The following is a 26,529-nucleotide window of genomic DNA, read 5'->3' as shown; positions in this document are numbered from 1 at the left end:
TATATGATAATAATATTAGGCGAATGGAACTTGATGTTATGGTTCAAGTCAGCGCCCGCGTCGGAAATGCCTCCCGCGTCAAATAAACATATATTTTTTCCCATTTCATTATTTTCATTTTTTACTTATTTAGTCTCTTTCTCTGTCTATCAAACATGATGCTGTGTTTTTTGTATGCATGAAAAGCTGGACTTGTCAGTTGGTGCACAGCCCGGTGCACAGTCTGTTATTTTAATGAGCCCATTTTCCGTGCAGATAATGTGATCAATTCAATAAGGGTTTTCAGTTGCACTATCGGACTATCCATCAAATCGTCGGCCGTATCACATACTGACGTATTTGCAAAATACGCATTTCGAGAAAATCGAATTTGAAAATTTAACGATTTTCATTTGCTGCATAATCTTAATTAAACATTATTGTCGATTAAAACCTGATTAATAAAAGTAATGCATATATACCATATTTTCAATGTAATTCACGTAATCACTAACATAGCTTATTCTTATAACTTATTCTGCACAAAATCAATATTAAATAAAATACGTCACTATGTGAAAAGGATTATAATTTTCATTTAGTACCTAAGTTACATAGATTTATTTGCGAATTAATTAATATAACAATACCATTCATTCTTTGCAATTTTTTACATTAAAAACGTGAAAAGTGGTCGAGTAGTGAATTATTATTCTACATTAATGTTTGTAATGACACACATGTATTCAACTACAACACTGCTTGTACTGGCCATCAGAGGGCGACAAACAAGATATTTAGCGGTCTAGGGCTTGGGTATTTCCGTGCTTTCCAGATACTATTGTACAAATATTCAAAATGATACTCTTTCGCGGAGAAAATTATGCACGTATGAACCGCACGTATGAATGAAGTCAATTTTCCACACCGCACTGTTGCTTTAGTACAATGATTTCTTGACAAACAAATTCGATCGTAATATCACAGAGGAGCGACTCAGATTTAAGCGACAGATATGATGGTTGAAATCAACCCTTGCCTGATCCCTCTGGCTGGGGAAAATATGGGTTGACCGTCATTATTTTTTACGACTGGTCCTCGAAGTCTACGATGTCCGGGAATTGCCTACTAAGTATTTTACATGCAAAATCATGTCAGTGTTTCTGTAAAGAAGAGGTTGCTTAAAATTGTTCAATCTCTCCCATCTGTGGTACACTTGCAGTATTTAACATTACTAATCATGGTCAATCCAAATTTTGCCAAAATTATTCAAATTTCTGCTCATTTTAATGCTTACTTTATATTGAAATTAAGTTGTATTTGGTGGTGTGAAATCTGAATAGCTCATAAGGCCCGGTTCATACTTTTATTCGACGTCGAATATTCCAATTTTTATGCAACAAGTATTCACTTTTCAATATATTTCCTTCCTATTTCCAGTCTTAATAACAACTAAAAACAACAAAGAAGACAAAAAATAATTAAAACCGATAGAATAACGAATACTTGATGTATCAAATATGCGACGTCAAATATATGGAGTATGCCTGCCAATAATTTAATTCGGAACTGATTCATCACCATGTTATGGTCACAGGCCTGTGTCTGGCGCTAGTGTTTACATAGAGCATCGAACAGGCCGAAGGCAAGTGTCAATATTATGTACTTCATGACAAAGTCGTGTTGGCTTAAATGTACAACAATTAATGACATCCAGTATCAGTTGAGATTGCTGATAGCTAACGATGACGCCAAAATAGTATTCAGACCGTAACCATGGTAACAAGCCTGAATAGCTTGAATCATAGATCTATATTGCATAGTCAACCAGGTAGGTGGCTGCCAACATCATAGCAATCGGATTTTTGTGTGCTGAAGAGCAGGGCCTCGGTGCCAGCCTCAACTCGCAGTGAGCATGGTATAAGGCATATTTCGTCCAGGTTTCCGTTCATTCTGAGCACATATCAGCAAGTAGCTGCATATATATTATGGACTGAATTATTCGAACTACAGAGCTGAATAAAAAGTGACAACCACCAAACTATGGCATACAGACGGAAGAGAACTCAGGGACGCATTGTTGTAGGGACGTCATTTCTTTCCTATGTCCTGAGTGGGGCTTCAGTCCAGATTATTGGTGCATATATGCCAGCTCTCTCTGATGAATTCAATGTTGGGTCTGCGGTTCTTGGTTGGATATGCAGTTTTGGATATGCAATGATGTGTTTGGCAGGTAAGTGCCGAGTATACCTATTAAATTATTAGCAACATTATTGTATTGAAGAAATTTTAGAAATATTCTGAATTCAAAATATTATGGATGGGCCCATGATACTACATCTGAAATTACGAATTTACAGGTTTACATTTACAGTTTGACATTTTCTTACTGTAAAAATCACAATTTATATATATTGCTAAAAAGCAAGTTCAATGGAATGATACGTAGGTAACGGTTCATGCTTTTTCATTCATCGCTGCACTCATTCAATGGCGAAGAATTACGGAATATGGAATGATCAGTCATACATGACAGGAATGTTTACCATGTTTTCAGTAAATATCAGTATTGTCAATGGTTACCTTGGGCATTGGGAAGTAGTAACATATCAATTTGTAGCAAAGTCATAGTTCATTGAATTTACAACCGTACAAAACAGGCGAAAATAGTAAGGTTTTTGCACAAGATTTGCAATTTAAAGAGGATTGGCCATTGCTCATTGAAATGAAGCTAGTATATGAACAATATAAGTGTGCTCTTTCATTTAATCACATAAAATCTGAAAATATTGTAAGGATCACTTGAGGTTTTGACTTTTAAAACCTACATTTTGTTCAAAAATCGTGCTTGGATAGGTCATTTTCAATAGATTTACCACATTCGCCTTGCTATGAACATTGAATTGTGTTATCTTTTGACCTACTGAAAAAAGTGTTAGCTTTCGTTCGATTAAAAAAAATTCTGATTGGATGAAGGGAACACTTGGGGTTTTGACAAAAACCAATCACAGATGCCTAGTTTCCAGCTAGAAGCTCACACCGTCCTTATGATGCTATGCACTCAACCGTGAGGTGCAATCAAAGACTGTAGAGACAATTCACTGTTTGCTTGGAAGCTCTTGGACGAAATTGTGTGCTCGGGTGTATCGAGGTGGAAATTGTGCATAGATGGTTTATAAAAGAATTATCGTTTTGTAGCCAAACCTTTCCATATGACGCGAATAGCCTACTAATATTATTTAGGCGCCTGTGTATAGCGGGTCTCAAAGACCCAGGGCTAATAAAAATCTTAAAAAAAGGAATAGGGCTGCCACACGGACAATTGGATGTGCTGATGATAAAGGGGAGGTTTGGACTATGGTCATTTGGTATAGTTTATCAGAGGTGGGTGAGCTACAGCCCGCGGGCTACATGCGGCCCGCTAGGGGAATTTTGTGTGGAAAGCGAGATGATCTTTGGAATAAAGGAAAACTATTACTAAAATTTTATTATCAGTGAAATACGCGCAGTGTAGAAGCAACACTTTTGACATGTACATAATGTAATTGTTGTTATTATTATTATTTGTTGATGTACTATATGGCATGTGGTATGATTTCTACATAATTATTTGTTCAAAGGTTTCCATGGATACTGGGTTCTTGATGAATAATACTAATTATTCCCGTAGTTTTTCACTGTAATGTTCCAGTGACCCGTGTCGTGTATACGTGTCGTATTTATGTTGCAAATAGGACTTAATCTATGCAGTCCTGTAGTTCAATTCATAACCACATATGGGCCAGGTATAAAATAAATAATTAGGCGAATCTCTTCTTTTTAATGTATGGGTCTACGACCCCCTGAAAAAAGCCCTGAGGCACTCAGGTTCTTACAGTGTACGTACACATGCGTCACCAGAAAAACACGAATCCCGTTTAGGGATCAAAATGGCAGTTTTCAAAATAACGTGGTTTTTTTTAAAATTCTAGTTGGTGCATTTAAGGGTCATTCTAATGATCTCTCTATTTCACAAAGTGTGTTTCAGGAACATCACCCAAAAATAAATATTAGAAAATTATAAACAAAAACCTGTACTCTAAGGGTTTATTTTAGACTCTCATTCATGTTGAAATTAAGATTTAATTTAAATCTGGCTTCAGTGAATAGATTCATCAGGTTTGTAAATCAAATCAAGTAGTAATTTTTGTTTGGCAAAACCAGTAAGTTTTTACTTACTAATATTTCGTCCATCTCGTCGGAGGACTTCATCAGATGTGAGCATCTGATCCACTTTCCCGGGAAACTGGCTTCCGGTTTTGAGTAGTCTTACTTCCAGTCTTCAAAAGTGTACTTCGCTATGAAACCTCATGAACCCTCAAAAAAATACCTTCGCTATGAACCCTCAAAAAAATCCTGGTCCACCCCAAAGACAAAAGAGACAAGCTAAAAACAGGCAATTGTATTTATGAGATTGGCTGCCAAAATTGCGATCTCACTTATGTTGGCGAAACCTCACGTCTGTTTGGGATAAGACTTGCGGAGCACAAAGCGGAAGTAAAGAAAGCCAACGAGAAAAAGTTTACTCGGTCAGAACGTAGGGCATCCGAGCAAGAACAAACAAAGTCAGCCATATCGGATCATGTCGCAAGGGCAAATCATGTAGTCAATTGGGATGACTCCAAGATACTGGGCAAGGAGCATGTCAGAAAGTCAAGAGAAGTACGAGAAGCGATGGAGATCAGAAAGAGGGGGACCAAGACCATGAATAGAGAGGAAGGCACTTATTTCCTAAGTCACGTATTTGACCCACTTTTGAAGACTGGAAGTAAGACTACTCAAAACCGGAAGCCAGTTTCCCGGAAAGTGGATCAGATGCTCACATCTGATGAAGTCCTCCGACGAGATGGACGAAATATTAGTAAGTAAAAACTTACTGGTTTTGCCAAACAAAAATTACTACTTAATTTAAATCTGGTCAACCAGATATACCTATTTTTTGATGGACGAACCGACGCACAGTGTCATCGCCCCGATATCTTCATGGCAGAAATTACCATGGTAGGTTGAATCCACAGCCACCCATGGACATTTTGTTCCGACCTGTTTAATAGTTTTGAGACACATAAGGGTATTGATTTTAGTGTCTCTGCTGTACTATGTAATTATTAACCAATCTTCAGCTGGGTTGTGATGCGGCGGCGGAACGATTTTGAAAGTGGGGGGGGCAGGCAGGGTGATGTATCGCGTCGCGCTTGCAGGGGGGTGAAGTGAGAAACTTTTGCGAAATGAAGGCCCAATTGAAACCATTTGATGGACTATTTTGGTACTATTATTGTGTACAATTTGAGTTTGAAAAAGCCGAAAATTGGTAAATTCGTCGCATTAACGGCATAGTGACCTATGTCTAAAAACAGTGTTTCTTGAAATTCAGTGTTTAAATATTAACCATGTGTAAAAATTGTTCCTACTCAGTCAGTTAATACTTTTGATCATTCTTTCAGCTATGAATAGATTAATAAATAATAAATATAAAGATATATGCAAATTCACGTTATCAATATTAGGACAGTTTGTTCACTTCACTCATCCCCGCTCCCCTTATTCAATGTTGAATGCTGAAAAATAGTGGAAAGTGGTTGAGCTCAATCTGTGCTCCAACATTATTTCGGGGGAGGGGGAGGACTATGAAACTTATCATGTATTTTCAGCGTCAGGTTCAATTCACAGGAATTTGATCTTTTAAACATCATCTGTCCCAACGATTGCAGATGGTAGCGTTATGTGGATGATACTTGGATTATAATTAAATCCAATGAACTTGATAAGTTTTTCAACCACATCAATCAAATTGATACTCAAGTTCAAGCATTAAGGATTGTCAAAAAACAAACTTGATTTCTTGACTGTTTAGTGTCCGTGGAAGAAGATCGCCCCCTTACAGTGTATGTTTATTGAAAACATACACACGCGGACCAGTACCTACTATTTGGTTCCAATCACTCGCTCATTCAGAAACTTGGCATGGTTAATACGTTGTATAGAGCTGAGTCGATCATCACCAAACACTCGGGACAAGATCGCTGGAACATCAACATCTTTGCAAAGCTCTGGGTAAATGTCCGTTCATATTACGCCGAAATTGCTTTGCGATGCGATGTGCTGCCGATATATCGATTACTTTTTGCCGCAACTCATCGCATTTCCATGTTTAAATGTATTTAACTTTTACTTTATTGCGATACCGCAATAAAGTATCTTGCAGCCTCACGATGCTGCGAAGCAATTGCGGTGTAGTACAGGTCCGTTCATACAAGTTCAAGTAGTTCTGCTAACCTTAGGAATAAACGTCAACATATTCCCCAAACCAATCGCAAGTTGAAAGCCCTAGTTGTGAACTGCGACGGCTTATACAACAAGCTCCCCCAGTTGGACTTATTGATAGACCGTCACAAGCCAGATATAATATTTGGAACCGAATATCATCTTAACCGTTCCATTTTCACATCCGAGATTACCCCACCTGGATTCATCACTACAGAAGAGACAGAGTTGGTGCTAGAAAAGGTGGTATCTTTGTTATGGTTAAGGACGACCTCATTGCTAGTGAGTGTAATGTGATAGCAACAGATGCTGAGCTAACTTGGGTGGAGATACACATTCACGGTCAGAACCCCTCGTCATAGGTTCTTTTTACTCATTTGCTGACATCCAGTTGAAGTACAAGAATGCTAGTGTGATAGTAGCAGGTGACTTTAACCTAGCAGATATTGACTGGGTTAATCGTACAGTCAAACCCTCTGCAGTGGAGCCAACTAAATGTTCCTTTTTATTGGACATCTGTAATGAGTACTTCTTGGATCAACTCGTCAAGGAACCCACAAGAATATCTGGGGCCACCAAAAGCATCTTGGACCTTGTTATCACTACCCACCCTAACTATATTGAAAAGTGTAAAGTTGTTGATGGCATAAATGACTATGAAATGGTCTCCTTTATCATCACTCAAAACCAAAACTGAACAAAAAAGTTCCGAGAAAAGTGTTTCTCTATGGGAAAGCTGACATGGCTAGCTTGAAAATGGAAATGTCCAACTTCCAGTTTTACTACCAATGATCCAACTTCTTGGCCTGTTCAAGAGAGTTTGGAGATATTTTCAAAGACCAGATCAACCATGTCATGGAGTCGCACATCCCTTCAAAAACATCCAGAACTAGTTACAAGAAGCCTTGGATCACAAGAGAGGTTTTGCGCATGAGCAAAAAGAAACAGCGTTTATACAATAAAGCTCGTACCACCAATAAGCAGAAGGATTGGGAGAACTTCAAGCAATACCAGAAGCTTGCCCAAAAGACGCAACGCCAGAACTAATGGTCATACCAGAATAATATGTTTGATGAGGATGATAAATCCAACAAAGCCTTTTGGACGTTCGCCACTTCTATTTCATCTTTGAAAGAGGGTTCCAAAAGTAATATTCGACAGTAAGGGGAAGGCTAGCAGTTTTAACAACCAGTTCTGTAGTGTTTTTCTGTAGAGGATATCAACAACATGCCTTAACTTGGAACTAGTTCTTACCCATCTGTAAATGGAACAATTGTTCGTCAAGACGGTGTCCTGAAATTATTGAACTCTCTCAAAATCAATAAGGCTACCGGACCTGATTCAATCTCTGCCCTTATTCTTAAGGATTTGGCTGAGGAAGTTGCCGCTATCCTGACTATCATCTTTCAACAATCCCTCGATACTGGAGAGGTGCCATCAGATTGCAGATTGGCCAATATATCACCAATAAAAAAAAAGGGTGATAGAAGTGTACATCAAACTATAGACCTTTATCAATAACTTCAATCTGCAGTAAGACCATTGAGCACATCATATTCAGTACCATCATGGAGCATTATGACAACCACAACATCCTTGTTAACGCCTAGCATGGGTTTAGGCCTGGCCGCTCCTGTGAAATACAGCAAGACCTTGTTAATTCATTGGATGATGGAGAGCAGGTGGACGCTGTGTTGGATTTCTCCAAAGCTTTTGATCGAGTGCCCCATAAAACGTTTACTTCAGAAACAACATCATTATGGAGTTAGAGACTCTCTTTTGCTTTGGATAGAAAACTTCCTCACAACAAGATCTCAGCGTGTGGTAGTAGACGGTGCAGCATCGGAGTGGGCTCCAGTAACATCAGGAGTACCACAAGAAACAGTCCTCGGACCGCTATTATTCCTCTCCTTTTAATATCAATGATCTCCCATCTAATATAACATCCCAAATACGCCTGTTTGCAAACGATTGTCTCATCTATCGTACAATAGCCAGCTCTGATGACACAGTAGCTTTTCAACAGGACTTAAATACTCCCCATCATTGGTCAAACATTTGGAACATGAAGTTCAACACAGATAAATGTCACATTATGCAAATATCCCTCCGTCGCCATACAACAGATGCGAACTACTATCTTGGAGGATGTCCCCTTAGTATGGTTTCTGAATATCCCTATCTGGGCCTTAACCAACAACATGTCATGGCAAACTCATATAAACAATATTTCAGCCAAAGCCAATAGGATGCTGGGCCTTATCAGAAGAAATCTTCGTGGTTGCTCCAGGAACCTTCGCCAACAAGTATATCTCACTCTTGTCCGTCCGCATCTGGAATACTGTACTGTAGCCCAATTTGGAACCCACACACCAAGAAGAACATCACTAAGATTTAGAGCACTCAGCGCCAAGCAGCCAAATCTGTACTCAACACCTACAGTCGGCAAGCCAATGTTTCTAAATTGATCGCTCAACTACAGTGGGACTCCCTCGAGAGACGTCGCCAAGCTACAAGCCTTTTTTTGATGTATAAAATCCACAACAACTTGGTCGCCATCAACCCAACTGACTAGCCTATGCCTCTCCTATGGCTCACAGCAGCAGAAGATTATATCATCCTGACAAATACCAGATCATAACATCTCGTCTTCAGATTCACAAATTCTCGTTCTTTCCTCGCACCGTTATCTGGTGGAATGCTCTCCCCGGCCATATAATTTTCTCTCCATCCATTGAGGCATTTAGGGGAGCCGTTGCAGCCCATAATTAAGTGGATCTCAATTTTTACTCGCATCTTGTACATACGCACTGCAACTTCCGGTACCGCACACAAGCATTTTGTCCAGGGGCGTAACCAGACCTGACGTTCCGGGGGGGGCAAGTTTGAAAAATTTCCCAATTCTTGACCAAAAGTCGCGAGCGGCTTGCCGCGAAGCGTTCAACGGGTGGGGTCCAGGGGCCCGTCTTAGGGGCCCTGGTGGGGTCCAGGGCAAAGCCCCGGCGGGGTCAAGGGCGGAGCCCCTGAAGCTCCTGGTTTTGGCATATTAGAAGCTAAAAAATCAGTGTTTCAGAGTACAAATTTCAAATTCCCTCTTTCTTTCCCTTTATCTTCTCCCTTCCTTTTCTCTTCTCCTTCCCTTTTTTCCCTCTTTTCCTTTTCTTCTTTCCCTTTCTTTCTTCCTTTTTTCCCTTTTTTCTCTTCTCCTTCCCCTTTTTTCTTCCCTCTTTTCCTCTCCTACCCCCCTTTTTCCCCTTCCCAATTTTTTGGTCTTCTTCCCAGTTTTTTTGTGTCCGGGGGGGCAGCTTGCCCCCCCGGCCACCCCTACTGGTTACGCCACTGATTTTGTCACCTTGGCACGACATCATGACAGAAGGACTATGCCGAGTACAGATGTAGATGTAGCTGCATTGTCATGTCTAGTCCTGCTCATGGTTGTGCCAGTCCTGTTCACTCACATTTTATTGTACTGCACAGTCCCGATAGTCCTTCACGACGAATTAGATTGTTTCTGTCCTAGTTGCACGGCACGCGGTACTCGCGGTCCGTTTGATGACAATGAATGATAAAAACTAAAGAATATTTTAAAAAGACATCGACCTCATTATTAAACTATATTATAATAACATTTCCATAAAAACAAGTACCCCCGCATGTTAGTTTTCACTATTATGTCCAAATAGCTATTTTATTCTAACGCCTATCAATTTATTCATCGATTGTTAGTGTAGTGAGGTAGATCGGCTCAATGTGTTATGAACGTCACGCATAGTTGGGTACCCAATGAAGCACCAAATTAAGCTCTGCTTTTCTTTTATGTGTATTTCTTTTAAGGGCCTGTTGCTGGTGTGGTTATCAATAAAGCCGAGCCGCGATGGGTCGTCATGACTGGTGGTTTAATCCAGGCATCAGGACTTATTCTTACGTATTTAGCCAAAACCACTACCGTATTGTATATCAGCTTGGGATTACTACCGGGTGAGTATATTGCGTTTGAGCTATACAATACAAACGTATAGTTGTTTTCTCGAAAAGAACAAGTGACAACTGGGATCGATTTCACAAAGAGTTCCGACGTGTCACGTCGTAAATCCTAAACTCATCGTAACCCACAAACCGTAATAACTCTTCCAAATGATGTACGTTGGATTTAGAATATGATGGGTTGAAGGACTTCCGATAACACAACAAACTACGACTTCAGGAAGCCCTGGATCACCGTCAAGTGCGTGTTATGAATGATGTCAAGCGCATTATAAGTCACATAGCTTTTCGTCAACATCCACCAAGATCATGAATATTTTACTTTCATTTTAAAAACATGTAAAACCAACAAAGACGTCTGTACCTCGTCAAGGACAATAAACAATCATCCTTTTCATATCGGTGTATTTTTAATTCAAATTCATTTATATCCATTCAAATGGAAACGATAAACCATAGGAATATAATACCAAAGCCATATAAAGGTGGACCGATATTCCGTATAAAAAATTGTCGGCATTCCAGGTGAAATTTGTATACCGATATAAGATTATTTTAAATGCTTAGCACAATAGCCTGACGACTTGCGGACGCTTTTCTCTTGCAGATCGTTGAAAATTTTTTAATTACTTAACACGTAACGTTGGTCACATTACAACGTAACTTGAAAAAAATGTCGGACTATAATGATCAGGTTTTATTTTATATACGGAACTTAATGCATGTGAGATCATACGAGGTGGTTACTTGAAATGGAATGAGACTCTTGATGTCACGTTATTATCTGTACCCAAACTTTCTATTTGGTATATAGGTTCTACGTTTTACCGCCCGCATATGTAATGCACGATAGCCCTATTAGCTTATTAGTTACGTTTACGTAGTCTGTGCTATAATAGACCGTGTGCCTATATTACACATAGGGAGAGAACCTGTGAACCACACACTCTCGGAAACAGCCGCTTCGCTGTCGCGGCCCCCCCCCTCAATTGCGACTTGCGGCATCGCCGCTCACCCCATCGATTGGGTGTAGTCTTTGACAAAGACATTCTACTCGACTGCACAAAACTGCAAAATGTATTGTGCTCACACAAGAGCCAAAACGTCGAACTATATTGATGAGTAGATCTAGGGACAGCGTACGCACTAGTAACAACACCCCAATCCTATGTCAATCGATCTTGTTGGAGTGTATGCTCTTTTGTTTCAGAAGCGACATAATGATGAACGTAAACACACAGCTCAAAAACCTTATATGTGATTTAAAAAGGCGTGGCATACCCAGAAAACAACCAAATTTCCTTTGTCAATAGAGGCCCTTCATGCTTTTATCGATTGGCTCCAAACAAAGGATTTGAACCGGTGAAAGACACCGTAATCATGGAGCAGTGCAGTCCATTCAATAAAATGTTGTCAGCAACCTATTTTATCACAGTGCATTTGTTATGTGTGTGACGAACTGTCGCGGTAGATTGCAATCATGCTTTTGTTGAATGCATTCGAGTAGTCCGCTATTTACGGATGGTACTAGACTGCGGAACTCAGTCCTCAATGATAGTCAGTCACTTATCTTTTGGTCGTTATATGACTATCATTTGAGGACTGAGTTCTTACCATACATCTTCCGAGGTGCAGTTTCAGACAATAGCTTGGGATTATTGGGGCAGAGGTTATCTTTTGAATTCTTTCATGACCACTGAAGCATAGTCAAGCCTGTCAAGGACACTCGGCGTGAATTGAAAGACCATGTCACTCGCCACAAAAGAATGTCAAAGGTCATAAACACCAATTTGGTGTACTTCCGCGCCTCGGAAAATGATCTTTAAGGTTTACGACTAGGATGATACGTCATATGCACAACCGCTATATCATTTGGGGGATTCGGAAAAAGATGAATTTGTGTAGCTGAAAATGGTGGCATTCAAACCATTACAACCCCATGTTCAATGATTTGCTCATCTGGAGATCGTAAAAATCATCCAAATGTTCTGACCATCAGGTTTCCTTTTTCAACCAAATTGGCGGTAATAACTCTTGTAGTTAGGGATCAACATTTAACCACAAATTGCTTCAGGCAAAACTCACTTCTTGGGAACTCAATACCACAAAAGGTCATTTTATGTAACTCATTGACGCATCTGTGTAATGGCAGCCTTGTGATCTGGTCACCTCATTAACGGATACTAACCTCAGGAGGGAATTCAAGCAGTGAAACCCAATGCCGAAAGCCGTGTATTAAATTTATATTTATATAGCTGAAAATGGTGGCATACAAAACATTCTTAGTCAGTGGGAGTGGTCTATTACGTAGACACATAATCTGATTGGACAATCGCATGATTTTGGGTGTCGTCTATCAGGCATTCTTAGTCAGTGGGAGTGGTCTAGTTCGTAGACACATTTCTGATTGGACAATCGCATGATTTCGGGTGCCGTCTATCAAGCCGTAGACGACCCCACGTCATCATGCGTCTTGATAATGCGTGTAGAGGTGTGCGTATGTATCGCGCTGGATGCGTAGACTAGTGCGGAATACGCGCCGCGCTAGCAATACGCGCAACAGAATACGTGAAGTTGTAAACAAGTTTCGTTCATTTTATAATGAGGGAGTTTTTATGACGGTAACTTAGTTTTTGCTTAAAAATTTGTTTACAGTTATTAAAATAATATTTAACTGACTAAGAATGAGAATAAACGATAGGAATTTTTATTTTGCCTATCCTCTACCGTGTGATAGACGACAGGCAGGTCCAATATTTTGAGTAGTGGATGCCGGCGCAGCCGGTATCACTACGAAAAATTCCTATCGTTTATTCTCTAAGTAGACGACCCCACGTCATCATGAGTGTTGATAACGCGTAACACCCTCATAGAGGTGCGCGTATGTATCGCGTTGTACGCGTAGACATAGTGCGGTTTTCACTGCGGAATACTCGCACGCGCTAACAGTACGCGAAACACATGATGTGAAGTTGTAAACAAGTTTCGTTTATTTTAGAAAAAGGGGAGGTTTTATATCGTAGTGGATACAGGCTGCGCCGGCATCCACTACTCAAAATATTGGACCTGCTTGTCGTCTATCACACGGTAGAGGATAGTCAAAATAAAAATTCCTATCGTTTATTCTCTAATTACACCCCGAAGTCCCGGCCCGAAGTCTCACTCTCTTTTGATAACGAGTGCCAATATTACACGTTTTTGTTTGGTTTATAGGATTTGGTGCATCGCTAGTTTACGTATCGGCTCAAATCAGTGTTGCAACTTATTTTACCTCGTACTACAGCACAGCTATTGGAATTGTACTATCGGGCACCGGCGTCGGTATCATTCTTCTTTCTCCTCTCATTGAAAAACTTATAGTTGTCTATGGATGGCGTGGCGCGGTGCTGATTCACGGCGCTCTCATTCTTAATGTAGTTGTAATGGGAGCGCTTTTACCTAGGCATAGGGTTCAACAAAAGATAGCCAGAAACACTGACATGGTCGAGACGAAGAAGCACAAAATTAATCAACAATATCATCAAGTAAGTCCTAACACAGATGAGGGCAATATGAAAAGTGCCAGTAAACAGGCTGAAGTACTAGAGAGCGAAAACGTAGCAAACGAAATAACTCTTCGAAATGCCAAAACGAAATGGTATCTCGCTCACATCCAACTGTTCACCGCTTCCCCCATAATGGTGTTAGTTTACCTCGTCACTTTCTTTGTCAACGCGGCTTATGGTGCTGCAATAACTCATATGTATAATCAAATCGTCTTGAGTGGATACTCGGAGACAAAAGGAGCTTTGGCATTATCTCTGTTGGGTGTTGGAAGTTTACTTGGACGAATATTTCATGGCATTCCCATCGATGCCAAGATCATGTTGCCGTCGACATTGTATATGATGACACTCATTGCTGCAGCTGTAATGACCTTTGTTAACCCTCTTGCAAACAATTATCCAGGATATGTAGTCTCTGCTACAGGTATCGGGTTTTTGTCAGGAATTCTGTTCCCCCTACTATACACTATTATACGACGAAATGTTGGTACTTGGCAGCTATCTACAGCAGTAGGTCTGGAATTGCTTGTTGATGGATTAGGGATAATGGTTGGTGGATACATTGCAGGTACGTACATGTGTTAGTTACATATCAGTGTAGGGTTTATAAGGGCTTATTTCAAAGGACCCTTTGGAAATAAGCCCTTTAGGGCTTAAAGGGTTATCCTATGCATATCTGCAATATTGTATTGTATATTGTAATTTTAAATGTAATTTTATCGTCTTTTTTATATTCTATGTTTTTATAATGTGAACTCTGTAAATTGAATGACATGCATAAATAAACTCAAATCAAATCAAATCAAATCAAATCACTTTTTTGCATCCTTTACCACAATCTTGTTGTTATAGCATTACCTTTATCATCAACATAATTAGGAAAATACCCACTATGCACTACTCAACTTCTTTTCACGAACATGCTGGGCGAATATTGGCAGCCGTGCCTAACTCTAGTAGTGAAAGGACGTTTTGTAGTGATTATTGTAAAATTGGTGTCTCGCAAGACTTGTAATATTTCATCCATAAGTTCCAAATTAGAGTTTCATTGAAGTCTGTTATATTGTTTCCCTTCGAGGTTTTCTTAGTTCGTACCTTTGATTTATTCCCCATAAGTTTAAACCCTCCAAAAGATTGCCATGACTACACGCACAGATTGGAATGCGTGTGTGAACCTAAGATCAACCCCACTAAGGACACAAGTAATTTCCGACAACATTGGACGGGTGTTCACAACAGTATCGTCGACATAGTGTAACCATAAAAACACAATTCTGTTAACAGGAAGCATGTTTAGCAAACGTACTAATTATTAATTTGACATAAGTAATTGTAATATTTAATATTTTATATCTTATCATTTCTAGGTGCAATTCAACAGTTATCAGGGAACTATAGCCTAAGTTTCTACCTCGTGGGTAGTATATATATGCTTGCTGTATGTTTCTTCTTGCCCGTCCTTTTAGTGGAGAGAAAAGCAAAAACATGGATTAATATTACAGAGGTTGGAACACGAGTATGATGTACGTGTAAAATGCATTTGCCTAGGTTTATCACTTGCGTACCAGTTTAGAGCTCGGTTTATTGTTCATTTATTCCACTATTTATTTGAATACCGTGACATGAGCCCGGGGACATGAGCGATGACTATTATAAATCATATATGTAAAATTTATTTTATATACATGCAATATGTATATCAATTATATAAGTATTATGTCTTTGTATTATTTCCAAATTATAGTCTAATAAAATTATCTTTATGTACAATGTAGCAGGTACGGTGCCGCGTTACTAAGAAAAAGTAAAATAAACGGGCTAGCAATACTATACTACAGTATAACCTATTTATTATCAGGCTGCCGGACCGTGGATATTTTTCGCGTTATACTTCTGTTCTATTTAAACTGAAAACAATAAACAATAGAAGATAAGATAATATCAATAATAATTATGACTGCCAGTTGACGATAGGGTTGGTAGTGGACAGTTCTCATATCAGAATGGAGTATTGTCTGAAGATGCGGATGATCTTTCGAAGACTCCCGATTCACTTCAGAAGATTCATTTCGCTGGAGAAGTGGATTTGTCACATTAAAATACAAAAAGTGTCTTCAGCCTTTAATAGACCATAAACCGGCTGGGATCCCAAACTCAAGAACATTATCCCCTTTAATAACACTGACCTTTCCTCACAACTCACCTACCACTGCTAGTATTAACAGCCCCCATGTCACAAGGGAAAACGCGGTAAATCGCACATTATTTCACATTATTTGCACATTATTTGCAGAATCTCTCCTCTTTTTTCAGATTATAAGCTTACTTAGCAGAAATTGTGGGAAATTTTGGCGATCTTAGCGTTTTTGAGCGATTTTGCTCATTTTACCGCGTTTTCCCTTGTGACATGGGGGCTATATCACCCGCCTTACACCAAATTTTTTGAAGGGGAAAAATGCATTGTGGGTGGGTGGGGGGTGGTGGTTGGGGGGTCCAAAAAATAAAATGTTCGAAATTGCCCATACTTTCAACCCCTGCAATTTGAAGGCAGTCAATATATAGGATATTGCCCAATTTGAGTTCCAAAATGTGGCTTTACCACAGGGTTCAATGGGAGAATTCAAACTTTAAATGATTTTTTCCGGAATTTCAAGTGCTTTTTTCCTCTGTCGTCAAAAAAATAGAATTGTTCGCACATTAAAGTTTCTTTTCGAGAACGCACATATTACTTACGGACTTTGACTTAAAAAAAAAGAAAAAAAAGCGGGAAATTTAAATCAAATTTGCTCCACAGTTCCAAAGTACACAATGTGCTTACACAATAATACGGCACCTTACCTGCATATGTGACCCCTCGGCACAACTGAGCCCGGATGTCGCCAGTGCCACTTTTGAGATATGCTCCATTGAACTTACCAATAAACAATAGGAAACAAAGGATTTATTGACTGTTTTATTGATTTTTCACTACTTAAATGTCAAGTACTATATACATGATATACATCATTTTAAAGCATTTTTGAATATCTCAAAAATGATGATTGGCGACATCCGGGCTCAGTTGTGCCGAGGAGTCACATATGTCCAATGTGTGAAATGCAGCCAATGGGCTGTTCCAGTTAAAATCCTTACACCCTCTAGATGGAGTTCATGACGTCAATCTTGCACGGAGGAGTGTGGATATCAAATGTAGTCACCCATTCAGGCAACTCCATTTGATATTCACGCTCCCTGTGTGGAAGATGTCTTTGCCGGGTGGGGAGTATGGAATTCAAATGGAATAGCCCAACATTTCTTCTTTTGTAGGATTTGAAGGATTTCAATATTTAGCTCGTTTCAGATCATGATTTTACATTTGAAATCACTCACCTTAAAAAAAAAAAAAAATCCGTAGGGGGGGGGGGGTAATTTTGCTCCACAGGTGTGTGCTGTACATACTCAATGTGTAATTTGACTGCCACACTCTTGCAGCCAATGGGCTATTCCATTTGACATGCATACACCCCCTAGATGGAGGTCATGACCTCAATCGCGCACACAGGGGTGTAGATATCAAATGGAATCGCCTATTCAGGTAACTTCATTTGAAATTCACACTCCCTGTGTGGAAGATTAAGGGCATGTCTTCCAGGGGTGTATGGATTTTAACTGGAATAGCCCAATGGTTTAATCACCTGTTTGAGTTCTGCATGTAAAATCATCTGCAAGTAAGAAGCCCCCATGTCACAAGGGAAAACGCGGTAAATCGCACATTATTTCACATTATTTGCACATTATTTGCAGAATCTCTCCTCTTTTTTCAGATTATAAGCTTACTTAGCAGAAATTGTGGGAAATTTTGGCGATCTTAGCGTTTTTGAGCGATTTTGCTCATTTTACCGCGTTTTCCCTTGTGACATGGGGGCTATTAACCACCAGGTTAATTTTCATGTATTCCCATCGTATATATGATAATAATATTAGGCGAATGGAACTTGATGTTATGGTTCCCGTCAGCGCCAGCTTTAATTTGGAAATGCCCCCCGCGTCAAATAAATAACCCATTGTTTTTTCCCCATTTCATTATTTTCATTTTTACTCATTTCTCTGTCTCTGATCGCGGCGAAATCGTATCCCGGAAGTATTTGTCCATGTTTTGAAGCACCGGGGCCCAGTACACAGTATACAATCATAGATAAAAGTGGAACAGATACCTTGTAATGTTGTAGTATCCCTTTAATCTCAGAGTGATACGTATTCAGTAATGTCAGCCTTAAGGTAAACTACCTGTGCGTGTGTTTGTTGGAGTTATCTTTACTCGTAAAATACACCATCAACGAAAGTAATGTCCGAGTCACTTCAGTCATCATATTTTACGTCTGATTTTATCTAATACGTAACCCCTAAAGTTACTTCATACCTGAGGAAAAGTATTAGGCCCATAAAGAATCAGTGAATTTGATGTCTGCATTAATTGTGTGTATATAGTAGGTCTACAAATTCCAAAATAACTTCTGTTTATCAGACCTCGGAAGAATTTATTTATCTGTAAAAAAATCCTTGGGGTCGAGACAAATCCTTGACTGAATCAATATCATGTCTGGTTCAATGTTTCTTCAACCGGTCAAAATATCCGAATTGCCTTTTCCTTTTGAGCATTTCTGGCCTTTATCTAGAATCCATGTATGCCCGGCATGTATATCAAAATCATCATTGCATTGAACTCACAGCTACTCACCTACCATTTAGCTACCACTGCTAGTAACACCAGATTCATATTGCGGGGTACAGCTCCGGTACCGGATAATGAATAAAATGAACATTGGACCATATTCGTTGTTACTTTAAATGTGTAACGAGAAACGGCCCACACGGTTTTATGGAATCTATTTCTACCGTGGATTTCTCTACATCTCGTAGCACACAAAAACCAACTGGGTTTACTTATTGAGTGCCTGGCGTTAGCGTTTACATGCAATTGTCGGTATCCTGAGCATGTGACACAGTTTTAACTTAATAGTACTTAACTTATGACAAAGTCGTGTAGTACTAGTAGCTACTAGTAAAGGATTATAAATGTACGAAAATTAATGACACCCACTAAAAATAAGATGGCATGCAGACGGAAGAGAGCTCAGGGACGCATTGTTGTAGGGACGTTATTTCTATCCTATGTCTTGAGTGTGGGTTCAGTCCAGGTTATTGGTGCATATATGCCAGCTCTTTCTGATGAATTCAATGTTGGATCTGCAGTTCTTGGTTGGATATGCAGTTTTGGATATGAATGATGTGTTTGGCAGGTAAGTGCCGAAAATACCGCTAAATATCTTAGCATGTTTAGAATACAATACATACACAATATTTTTCGCACAAACGAAAACTTAATAAGCATTTAAAGGATGTCTCCGGCAATCAAAACATTATGCATTTATATGATAGAAAATTAATTATCAGTTCCCGAGCGCCGAAATTGTCAAGTGCAATGACGTTCTAGTAATAGAATGAAGGCTGACAACAATTGAGCACAAGTAACCATGACGTCATTGCACTGGACAATTTCGGCGCGGGAATTTTGAATATCGCATGTTGAGAGCCGGCTGTTTTTATTCGTTTTTATGGTCTATATGAGTTTGTTTCAAATAAAACCACGTGATTCGTGCTTGATAATTGTTTTTCTAACATATAAGGCATAAGCCACGTATTTGGCTGAACAGCCATGTTCCCAAAAGTTTAGAACATTTTGTAACCGGGAGCCATCATAACAATGGAAGATGATAAATATCAGTGACAATTCTCAGACTCTCATGGTAAAAGAACAGTTTTACATATGGGCTATTTCCCCGGGGGGTTCTTTCTGGTTGAAGGTATGTACGGGGATGTGCCACGGTTTTGGGGTACCTTTTCAGCGATTTTGGTATATCGATGGGTGGGTTTTCAGTGGAGACCAATGCGCCCAATTGGGCGCATTTTGGCAAAAGTGCCCTTAAAGCGCCCAATTATGGCAAATTTGGGTGCTTTTTGGGTGCTTTTTCTTGAAAATTGGTATACTGATGGGTAGCAAAAACAGCAAAAAGTAGGTATAGAGAAAGTCAGCATCCGAAAGTCTGCATGGCACACCCCCGTACAAAATTTTTCGAAGAACCCCCCCCCCCGGGGCTATTTCAAAACATTTCACTGGTCATGTCTACATGGTACCCATCAGTTTCCAATCATAATTATGGACATGACTGCCACATCAAAATGCAACATATCCACATAATTTGTTGATTAATGTCACAAACAGTTATAACTATAAATTACTGTCATTTCAAGAAGACCCTACGTTGCATTTGGAAGAAGCAGGGTTTTCAATAACCATCAAAACTAATGGGTACCAATCATTTTGATACAGCCAGTAGTCCCGCTCACGGTTGTACTAGTCCAGCTCACCACAGATCCTGGAAGTTCACTCACATTTCATTGTCCTGCACAGTTCCGACAGTACTTCACGACGACATTTTGAATCCGTATGGTGACAATCAATGACAAAAACTAAAGAATATTTTAAAAAGACATCGCGCTCATTAAAGTATTTTATAATAAAATATTCATTAAAACATGTTGCCCCCATGCCCCCATTATGTGCTAATAGCTATTTCATTCCATATAGCGCCTATCAATTTATTCATCGATTGTTTATAGTGTAGTGAGGTAGATCTGCTCCACGCTGTAGATCTGCTAAATGTGTGAACGTCACGCACATTAATAGTTGGGTACCCAAGGAAGCACCAATTAACCTCTGCATGCCTTTTGTATTTATTTATCATAATTATAAGGGCCTGTTGCTGGTGTGATTATCAACAAAGCCGAGCCTCGATGGGTCGTCATGACTGGTGGTTTAATCCAGGCATCAGGGCTTATTCTTACGTATCTAGCAAAAACGACTACCGTATTGTATTTTAGCTTAGGATTACTACCGGGTGAGTATTATCGCGTTTAAGCCCGGGGGGTCACTCCCATTGTAGCCTGTACACCATCCGCGATAATGAAAACGCGTAAAAAGGGTAGTTTTTCGTGGGTAAGCACGATACGCGCGTAACGCGTTTAGGGGGTCAAAAACATGAAATATTGGAAAAAAGGGTAGCAAAATTGCAATTGCTAATACGCGGAAATGAAATTTAGGGTATGAAATTTGATGCAAGGAATAAAATCCCTGTATAGGGTGTGAAAACACGGAAACACCTGTTTAGGGTATTGTTTTAGCCAAGGGTTAAATCCTTGTTTAGGGTGCTTTTCAAAAGTTGATTATCGCGGATGGTGTACAGGCCAAAATGGGAGTGACCCCCCCGGGTTTAAGCACACGTACAATTTTCTCGAGAAGAACAGGGATAAACTGGAGTAGATTTCACCATAGACCCTGGTACGGTATGATTTCACAGAGTTGATAGGTGTCGTAAGTCCTAAACTCATCGTAACCCTCAATAACCCTCACAGTTGGAACTCTTCCATATGATTTACGATGGATTTAGAGTATGATGAGTTCAAGGATTTCCGATGTACTGTTTGTTAACACAAATGCACAACTGACGACGACGACAGGAACCTTGACCCCCGGTTCCGGCACTCCGTAAATCGGCGGGTACTCATGCTCGTCGGCAAACTTTGAAAACACCCCCTTTTGCATCTCATTTTTTCATCTCATTTTAGGATAAAAACACCCCTATTTTGAATGATTTCACGAATTTTGTGCCCTTCAACAATGCCCCTTTTTTCGCTAAAACGCAAACAATATTTCTGAAATACCCCTTTCCGACGGAAACGCGTATTTGCATGGTACACGCGTATGCGTCGATTCAATTTACGTGATGTGATGTATGCCGAATGGAATAATGAAGCCTAAATGATTTGTGCATGGGATTAAGAAATGATGAATAATGAAGTACGAACATTTATACATGTGATTCGTAAATGAAGAGCACCCTTTTTTCAATTTCGCCAAACCATTAGGGATCAAATCAAAACTCGACCGCCGGTTGCCCGCCGGTTCCGGGCGGTTCCGTCCGGTTGGCAGAGGTCATTGGTATATGAATATTCAAGAATGCATGAGTAGCAACCGCCGGTTGGTTTAAGCACATAACCGGAGAGATTAACAAAATGTCGATATGTTTATTTCGCGATCACAATAGCGCATACTTGAAATTTCACGGTCACAATAGCCATGATAGCCCATACTTTAAAGTACTGCACGATGATCGATCTTTCTTAGTCGCGTGTCTATTGACTTGTCACCAAAGCAAATTAATTTTGGAAATGATTTCTTGTTTATGGTTAAAATTGCTTGAATATATCACTACTGTTTTAATCAGTTAATTTAAGTTCAGAACAGTGTTTCAATGATTTCTATAGGTTAAGTAATTTAGAAGTTGTGAATTTATTATTTTGTGAATCACATAGGCCTGTATTGGTGATGGACAATTATACGAAAGGTCATTAGTTCAAAACTGCCTCCAGAAGATATGATGCGTGCATAAATCACAAAAGAAAATCCCCAGTTGAAGTGATATTGATTGACTAATTTGCTTTGTACTTCATAACTGGGGATTTCTTTTGTGATTTATGCAAAAAAATGTAACTTCAATACTAAAATGAACAAAATTGAGGACAACTTGCCAAAGGAAGATGCATAGGCCTTTTACAACTATTGGTTTTATTTTAGTCCCGGTAGGCTTATTTTGATCCACCTAAAGAGTATTATATCAGAGGAGCTGATCTAACACTCCCGACACACCCCTAAACAGGCAAAAATTGTATTGAAATCAGTCTTTTTTAAGGAAACAAACACACTATCTGTGGTCATCTTATGACTCCCTACATTTTGGTCATCAAAGTTTTTATGACCCCCCCCCCACCCCATTTTTCTTTCCAAACATTTATGACCCCTCCCCCCCTCTCGTATATTTGGGACACCTCTCCCCCTTCCGAAGAAAATGATAGCCCAAAATGGTACAAAATGGGGTTGATTTTGGGTCTAAAATAGACCAAAAGGAAGATTTTGTAACAACATTTCTGACGACTGAGCAGGAGAGGGGAATGACTTGCCACCCTGCCCCATGGCTAATCTCCATTGGTGCTGATGACGGGCGCGGTGCCGAGGGGTGATGGGATTCGCATATATTTTGTCGATCTTGCAAAATCATTAGTTCTTCTTGCACATCACCTCAACGAGCCTGGCCAACATCATTGTAGGCCCAATATACCAGCCTAATGGCCTAGGCCTATATTACGAACTTAGTGTAGTTTTTATCCCCTCTCTCTCATGTGATTTGAGAGACACGTCTCATACTCTCACCCCTTTTCCACCTCTTGCCATCCTCCATCTCCCTGTTCCTCTCCCTCTCTCTTCCCCTTCTTTCTCCCTTTCTGTCTTGTTTTTCTCTCTTTTCCCTTTCTTAGTGTGTTACCCTTGCGTTTTAAAACATGCAGAATTTCGTGATCGCGATTATCCCCTCGGAAATGAAAAACCTGTCAAGATGTAAAATAATTAGAAATAAATAGACCAGGTCTCTGTTTATATTTTATCAAAATAAAAAGCTAAAAGTAGCTATATTGATTGAGATGAACTCCGAGAAGGAAAATCGATTATTCCTATTGTACTAAATTTGAAAAGAAACCACTTGAAATCACTCCACTCATTCACTCGATGATACCAACCGGCCATATGAGCCAGAGTGTGACGACTGACCTCATTACTGTGTATAATTTAGAACCGGACGGAACCGCCCGGAACCGGCGGGCAACCGGCGGTCGAGTTTTGATTTGATCCCTTACAACAAGTCTCACTGTCTTTTTGGGGCGCCCGCTATGGCGGGGCCCCTTATTGGGCTTGACTTTGCCAAAAGCTTCTAATTTCGGTCTTGCTAGATTTACTTCGCAACCGTTTTACTTAAAAGTATGCCCAGCTTAGAAATAAAAACACAACTTGCTTGGTTTTGATTTTATTATTATTTAATAATATGCACGGGATGAAATCTTGTGCGTATAGGCCCGTTATCCTTTGTTTGAAATACAAACTTAATGGACTCATAAAAACACCAAATAAACCGATGGTGCTGTGCAGCTTTGGCTGCTGGTGCCAGCGAGGGGAGACAGGCGCTTGGTGTGCTTTCATGGTTTCGTTTTGCGGATTGGGAGATGTTAATAATTTTGGGTTGCTTAGTATGAATGTATTTTTATAAACATTGTCAGTGCAATAATACATCTGTTTAAAAGAATGAAATGAAAGGTACTTTATAAAAGCAAAATAATTATTCTTGTATTCTATACTATCAATCATAACAGTCTTACCCTTGCTTAACGAAATTCAACAATATTCAATATCCAATGCAATATCCTCACTACAATAAATACAAAACTCCCCCACCCCACATGATCTGATCACAAATTGACACGGAAGCTTCATACTATTCATTTCAATACAATTTAATTCAATCCAAAATAGTCCTGTCATACACCTCCCCACTCAAACGCATATCTTTTGCATTTAATCATCTTCCCCTCTATCCTAGAAAAAAAGTTATTCTAATACCAAATCTAAACACCATGGAAATCACCACATCACGACCAAGCTCACATTGGACGCCCCATTCCCTTTTTCCCTTTTTAAAGGATTTTTTTAAATTAAACCAGTGCTTTAAATATTACACATTTTTGTTTGATCATAGGATTGGGTGCATCGCTAGTTTACGTATCGGCTCAAATCAGTGTTGCAACTTATTTTACCACATACTTCAGCACAGCTATTGGAATTGTTCTTTCGGGCGTTGGCGTCGGCATCATTCTACTTTCGCCTCTCATTGAAAAACTTACTGTTGTATATGGATGGCGTGGCGCCGTGCTGATTCACGGCGCTCTCATTCTTAACGTAATTGTAATGGGAGCGTTTTTACCTCGGCAAAGGGTTCAACAAAAGATAACCAGATCCACTGAAATGATTGAGACGATGAAGCACAAAACTGATCCACAATATCGTGATTATCGTCAAGTAAGTCCTAACACAGATGAGGGCAAGATGAAAAGTGCCAATAAACAGTCTGAAGTACTAGAGAGCGAAAATGTAGCTAGCGAAATAACTCTTCGATATACCGAAGTGAAATGGTATCTCGCTCACATCCAACTGCTCACCACCTCTCCCATAATGGTGTTAGTTTACCTCGTCACTTTCTTTGTCAATGCGGCTTATGGTGCTGCATTAACTCATACGTATAATCAAATCGTGTTGAGTGGATACTCAGAGACAAAAGGAGCTTTAGCATTATCTCTGTTGGGTGTTGGAAGTTTACTTGGACGCATTTTTCATGGCATTCCTATCGATGCCAAGATCATGTTGCCGTCGACATTGTATATGATGACACTCATTGCTGCAGCTCTAATAACCTTTGTTAACCCTCTTGCAAACAATTATCCAGGATATGTAGTCTCTGCTACAGGTATCGGGTTTTTGTCAGGTATTCTGTTCCCCTACTCTACACTATTATACTACGAAATGTTGGTACTTGGCAGCTAGCTACAGCAGTAGGGATGGAAATGCTTATGAATGGGTTAGGGATAATGGTTGGTGGATATCTTGCAGGTACGTACGTACCATTTGCTATTTAATATGTTGACTTTATATAATCTACAGTTTAATAATTTGCGTTGCGGTCACAAATCACTCAGTGTAGGGTACTTACGTTTCTGCTTTCTTTACCACAATCTTGCTGTTATTTCATTACTTTTATCATCAAAATAATTGGGAAAATATCAATATTATGTACTACTCGATTTTTTCACGAAAATACTGGGCGAATATTGGTAGTCGCGCCTAGCTCTGGAAGTGAAAGGACGTATCATCGTGATTGTTTTGAAATTGATGTCAAGCAAGACTTTTTCATTTTTATTTTATTTATAAGCTCCAAATTAGGGTTTCATTGAAGTTAATTATTATTGTTCCCCCTATACTAGATGTTGTCTGAGTTCGTGCCTTTGAGTTATTCCCCATAAATTGAAATTGCCATGACTACATGCGTAGCTTCAGCTTTGGACTACGTGGCTTGCCTGAACCTATGATCAACCCCTCTGTGTAATTTCCGACAATGGGGGACGGCTAATCACATTAGTGTCGTCGACATAGCGTAACCTTTAAAACAAAACAACAAATCTGTTGACAGAAGGCATGCTTAGCAAACATACTAATCATGAATGTGACATAATAATTGTACTGTTTAATATTTCATATCTTATTATTTTCCTAGGTGCAATTCAACAGTTGTCAGGGAACTATAGCCTAAGTTTCTACCTCGTGGGTGGTATATATGTACTTGCTGTATGTTTCTTCTTGCCTGTCTTTTTGATGGAGAGAAAAGCAAAAACATGGATACATGTACCTATTACTACTGCAAAAACAGAAGTTGGAACACGAGTGTGATGTATGTGTAAAATCGTGTATCACTGAACTTGAGTACCAGTTTGGAGCTCAGTTTATTGTTCATTTATTGCCACTATTGATACCGGTACATTGTACCTATGACTTTTAATAAACCATTATGTAAAATTTATTTTTAAATACAATATATATCATTTCTATATCGTCATTTCTTTGTATTATTTCTTTTGTGTTATAGTCTAATAAAAGTATTCTTATGTAGCCGGTACAAAGCCGTGTTAGTAAGAAACAGGGTAACAATTTACTAAATTGCAGTATAACCAATAAACGTATTTAAAA

General features: G+C 39.4%; 1 protein-coding gene across 2 annotated transcripts; it reads left to right on the top strand.

Annotated features, from left to right (window-relative positions):
• Positions 1-1,576: 1,576 nt before the first annotated feature.
• On the top strand, positions 1,577-26,336 carry LOC140158856 (monocarboxylate transporter 13-like). 2 transcript variants are annotated; one of them, XM_072182109.1, is made up of 4 exons: positions 1,577-2,212; positions 10,117-10,260; positions 13,480-14,379; positions 26,060-26,336. In XM_072182109.1, the coding sequence occupies exons 1-4, from the start codon at positions 2,023-2,025 to the stop codon at positions 26,230-26,232; spliced, it is 1,407 nt and encodes a 468-aa protein (XP_072038210.1). In that variant the 5' UTR covers positions 1,577-2,022; the 3' UTR covers positions 26,233-26,336. The 2 variants fall into 2 exon arrangements, with proteins under 2 accessions (XP_072038210.1, XP_072038211.1); XM_072182110.1 differs by lacking the exon at positions 26,060-26,336 and adding an exon at positions 15,179-16,272 and having other exon boundaries at positions 1,579-2,212.
• The last annotated feature ends 193 nt before the right edge of the window (positions 26,337-26,529 follow it).

The sequence above is a fragment of the Amphiura filiformis genome, chromosome 8 (assembly GCF_039555335.1).
Source record: "Amphiura filiformis chromosome 8, Afil_fr2py, whole genome shotgun sequence".
Classification (NCBI taxonomy): domain Eukaryota; kingdom Metazoa; phylum Echinodermata; class Ophiuroidea; order Amphilepidida; family Amphiuridae; genus Amphiura; species Amphiura filiformis.
This window is presented reverse-complemented; position numbering and strand designations above follow the sequence as displayed.

What these genes read in the sequence shown, in the direction of transcription:
- LOC140158856 (XM_072182109.1), top strand. Translation starts at nt 2,023, where the DNA reads ATGGCATACAGACGGAAGAGAACTCAGGGACGCATTGTTGTAGGGACG. An exon ending in TGCAATGATGTGTTTGGCAG is followed by an intron (nt 2,213 to 10,116) that starts GTAAGTGCCGAG and finishes ATTTCTTTTAAG; the next exon opens with GGCCTGTTGCTGGTGTGGTT. An exon ending in CAGCTTGGGATTACTACCGG is followed by an intron (nt 10,261 to 13,479) that starts GTGAGTATATTG and finishes TTTGGTTTATAG; the next exon opens with GATTTGGTGCATCGCTAGTT.